Below are 4,314 nucleotides of genomic sequence, written 5' to 3'. Positions count from 1 at the left end.
CCTACTGTTATTTCTCACAGTCTTCGCGTTTAAATACAAGAGTCCACCAGGCATGGAGAGGGCACTGTTTTATTGAGCGAGCAGCACGCTGCCACCAACAGCACTAGGCACACGCAACCCAAAGCTGCGCCTTCGCCACAGCTTTCCAGCAGCTTCACATCCTTTATTTAACCAAGGATGGGGCAGTTTTCTCTCAGCAAGTTTCTCTCAGTCTTTCCTTGACGCTAACAAACCCATTCTGTCAAAGGAGGTGAAGCAGGTGGTGAAATCATCCATAGAAAAGCTGGAGCAGCGCTACAGCTACCAGTGAAGGTGCTGGAGACCTTCCCCTGGGCATCACCACCGCTGCAAGCCCACAGGCTCACCAGGCTCACTCGTGAGGCCGCCCTGCAGCACTGGAACTCACCAAAACACCTTTTGCCAGAGGCTGCAAAGAGAAACCAGCTCTGGCACCTGTGCTTTTATTGATTGCTAAGAGAAATGTAACATGACCTAAAGCACTTACTCCATAAAATGCCCCACTTTGGTCGAGAACATGCAAGAGGACATAGCCCACTCCCTCCTTGTAACCCCGCCCCCTTGGGCGACTTCCCTGCAGCGTGCGATGGCTCTGTCACCGTCGGGTTTCACACTTTTGGTCCCACAGTCCCCGCTGCCCCGGCGTCTCTGCCACCACCATCCTCTGGACTCTGCCACAGACGACCATCTTCATGGCCAGGCCTTGGCCTTCCTGAAGGCCCGGATCTCCTCCGGGCCCCGCAGGTACTGCTCGATTTCGCTGTCGGAGATGGGCTCATCGCCGGTGATGGCAGAGTCCGAAGCGCTCGGGGCTGCCGTCCGCAGTCTCTTCCTCGGATTGATAAGGCAGGGTGGCAGCAAGGGCCTCGGGCCGCCCTCACGCTGGCGTTTCCCTTCCAAGGGACAGCCCTCCTCCTGCGCTGCCCCTCCTGCCACTGGAGGAGAGCCGGGGGAGCCCTCGCCGGGGGCTGCGGCATGCTGCTCCTCCCCGTCCTCCAGGCAGAAGGCACTTTTCAGCAGGAAAATTCGGTGTTGCAGCAGGTCCCCGATGTGCTTGACCACTGTTTTCTTGTCCATGTTAAACACCCTCAGCCAAGCGAGCTGGGAGGCCATTCTCAGGAGGATCTCGAGAAGCTCCTTCAGCCTCAGGTGCGCCGGCGGCGGCAGATCAACACCCGCCAGCTTGCAGAACCGCGCGAAAGTGCAGGTGAGGCGGGCAGCAGGCTGCAGCGACTGCCACGACAGGAATGCCGCGGCTGTGACGATGGGAACAGGGTGACGGCCAGTGACCAGCCACGTCTCGCTGGCCAGCTCCACAATCTGCATCGTTCGGGCAACCATCTTCTCCTTGTCCTCCACAAATGGGGCAGGGATGTCAGCCGCGTGCTGGAACAGCCGAAAACTGCAAGAGCAAAGAGCCCATCGTTAGCACCAGGGTGCAGGGAAGCCTCACCATGCAGAGCCTCAGCTCAGTGTGGGAGCTGGCTGCAATAAGGTCCTTTAGGAAAAACACACCCTCCTCCTGCAATGGGCTTCTGCTCATGTTACCTAGCTAAGTGCTGCACTGCCCGCTCTCCAAACTGAGGAAAAGGGGGCAGGAAGAGAAGAATCACAGCCCAGACTGTGACAAGGGAGGCAAAAAAGCCATCACAGTCGGTAAAAATGCCATCACACACATGCACCATCGCCCCCAGCCCACCAGCAGACACCAGTCCTGCTCCTTCGGCTGCTCACATCCACCTCTGGGCTACTCTGTTGTGCTGCGATCGTTGGCTGGAGCAAGAACTCAATGGAGTTTGTCGTTCAAGTGACAACAGAGATGCACTCCCAGATCACAAATTTTAGATGCTGCTGCACCAGTACTGCCACCCAGCCTAACGGGCTCTTGGTAAAAATACCTCCCCCCTTAGCACGCAGGGCTGCGAACTGTCCAGGGAGTACTTTTCCAGATGATCTGGTTTTGCCTCAGAGCGCACAGCAACACCACACCTGCATAACAGCAGAAGTCACCCTGTGTGTGCTTGTGGGCTTCTGCCCTGGCCACGGCTGCGTTTCAGAAACTTTTCCACCCATGGTGTCAAAACTCAGGACTCTGAAATGGCTGAAAGGGGCCCCATTACCTGTTGAGGTGTGTCTTCACTAGATCCACCAGGCTCAGGGCTGGCACAGAGAGCCCGAGCTCTTTCTGAAGGCTCAGGTAGACGCTGGCAAACAGCTCCTGCTTCGCGTAAAGGAGGGAGCAGATCGTCCCCATCGTCAGGGGCCAGTTGCGTTGTCGACAAGTCACAAAGACACAGCAGCCCCCCAGGAGCTCCTTCTTCTCCAGACTGACCAGGTGGAAGGAAGGGTGCTGCAGAGCTCTCTGGAAGTATGAGACTGCTGTTTCCTCAAACACCGTTGGGAGCTGGAGGACTTTACAGAGATCCTGGACCCGCCTGATCCCTGTGAGAAGACGCCACCTTTAAAGACCAGCTCAAGCAGCTTCTGATATGCATCTCTCCTCAGTATTACCCTGCAGGCAGCAATCACACAGCCCCCCGCAAAGGTGTAAGAGCCCAGTCCCTGCAGCCCTGCAGATAGTGTGCAAATATCTCCCAAGTCCCTTAGCGCAGGTGAGGCTCTTTGCTGAAGGCAGGCACTGGCTGGACACAGAGCTAACCGCCTTCTTCAGGCTTTACTGCCAGCTCCAAAGGGTTTTAGCATTTCAGAGAGTATTAGAAACATGTTAAACAAACCAGAGTAGCAGCAAGAGAGAATCAGGGTGTGAAGGAAACCGAACGGCACACTCTTACCTCGCTGCAGGCAGCGGCTCAGCTGCTCTTTCTGGCCAGTGCTCTGGGAATATGCCACCTCTGAAAAAACAGCCAGTGTTAGGCCAGATAGTCTCACAGTGACCTTGGGGGACAGTGCCATTTAGATTTTGGGCAACCAGGTGCCTGTGGTACCGGATTTCAATTATCAGAACTGACAGGCCTTTGTGGCCACTCAACAAGAGCTGGCAGCATAGATTAAGTTAATAGTGAGGAGCAGGACCCCTCCACAAACTGAAGAAGCAAATGGACTCGGGGCTGCCCCACTACGCTTATGAGATTTAAATGCCAAAGAGCAGCTCACCACCAGTTCCAAGCCCAAAACTTGGCAGGGAAGTGCTGTCGGTCTGACCCTATAATGGAATAACCACACTGGTCTTTTGCTTAGGGAGGGAGGGGTAAAGCGGCCGGTCTAACCCCGGCAGCTCCCAGCGCCGCCCTCCACACGGAGGCCCTTTCGGACACCGAGACCCGGGGGTGGGGAAGAACAACGGCCCCTGGCCCAAAATGGCTGCTCGGGGAGTGCTTGGTCGCTCAGACCGACTCAGAAGGGTCAAAACAAGCTTTTCACGGGCAGTTCTGCCGAACGCACACGCTCCCGGGACGCTCGCCCCGCGCCCAGCCGTGCCCGTGACCCCGCCGGGGCCGGGCCCCGCCGCACCTCGCAGGTGCTCCTCCTCGCTGTAGGTGGTGGTGAGGAGCCCCTCGGCGAGGACGCAGCCGCAGGCGGCGCAGACCAGCTGCTGCTGCGCGTAGTGCGCGTCCTCCACCAGCGCGGCGGAGCCGCAGCCCGGGCAGTTGCCCCGCGCCGCCATCGCCGCCGCCTCGCCGGGGGAGCGCTGCGGCCGCCGCACCGCCGCCCACCAATAGCGGCGCCGCCCCGCGGTCCGTCCCGCCGCTCCCCCCGGCTGAGGCGCCGCCCCCGCACGCCGCGTTCCGGGCGTCGACAGTTCCGCCCGGGCGGGACCACCGTCCCCGGGCAGGAGGCGGCGGCGGCTCCCACGGAGGGGGACACCGCGCTCCCTCGCTCAGCGGGGAAACCATAAAAACCTTCCCTTCGGGAGATTCAGCAGCAGCAGGTCGCCATCCTCGTTGTTGTTAGAGCTGTCTGTGCTGAGGCGCGTCCTACCCCAGAGTCCCCCGCCCCCCGGTTGCCTCGCATTACGAGCAGAGGATGAGGGCGATGACAGCCCTCAGGGGTCCTAAAGCACAGATGGGTTTCAGGCCAAATGGCCCCGAGGCAGCGGGAGGCTGATTTCTTACTGATTTCTCTGCTTGTCTTCAGCTGCCCGCAATTTCACAGCCATTACAATTAGGGACAGGGGTGATTTAACTGGCTCCTGGCTCAGAACCTTTAACACATTTTTTTTGCGCTTTACAGAAACTCTCGATTCTCCTGATGTGGATGAGCTCGTCCATCAGGTTTCCCCACCCTGTGAGGTGTTTACCATGAACTTCCTGCATGGAAAGCTTGCAGGGATGGAAC

The 4,314-nt window shown here is 58.5% G+C and overlaps 1 protein-coding gene across 1 annotated transcript; it reads right to left on the bottom strand.

The window, feature by feature from the left end:
- Nucleotides 1–445: 445 nt before the first annotated feature.
- On the bottom strand, nt 446–3,709 carry BRF2 (BRF2 general transcription factor IIIB subunit). Its single transcript, XM_075117396.1, has 4 exons — nt 3,490–3,709; nt 2,811–2,870; nt 2,139–2,460; nt 446–1,420 (listed from the first exon to the last, which is right to left on the bottom strand). The coding sequence occupies exons 1-4, from the start codon at nt 3,641–3,643 to the stop codon at nt 709–711; spliced, it is 1,248 nt and encodes a 415-aa protein (XP_074973497.1). The 5' UTR covers nt 3,644–3,709; the 3' UTR covers nt 446–708.
- Between the last annotated feature and the right edge of the window lie 605 nt (nt 3,710–4,314).

This window comes from Phalacrocorax aristotelis, chromosome 24 (assembly GCF_949628215.1).
Source record: "Phalacrocorax aristotelis chromosome 24, bGulAri2.1, whole genome shotgun sequence".
NCBI lineage: Eukaryota > Metazoa > Chordata > Aves > Suliformes > Phalacrocoracidae > Phalacrocorax > Phalacrocorax aristotelis.
The sequence above is the reverse complement of the archived record's forward strand: the minus strand, read 5'-3'. Positions and strand labels throughout refer to the sequence as shown.

Coding starts and splice junctions, on each gene's coding strand:
- BRF2 (XM_075117396.1), bottom strand. CDS start 3,643: ATGGCGGCGCGGGGCAACTGCCCGGGCTGCGGCTCCGCCGCGCTGGTG. Junction 2,871..3,489: donor CGAGGAGGAGCACCTGCGAG/GTGCGGCGGGGC, acceptor CTGTTTTTTCAG/AGGTGGCATATTCCCAGAGC. Junction 1,421..2,138: donor GTGAAGACACACCTCAACAG/GTAATGGGGCCC, acceptor TTGCTCTTGCAG/TTTTCGGCTGTTCCAGCACG.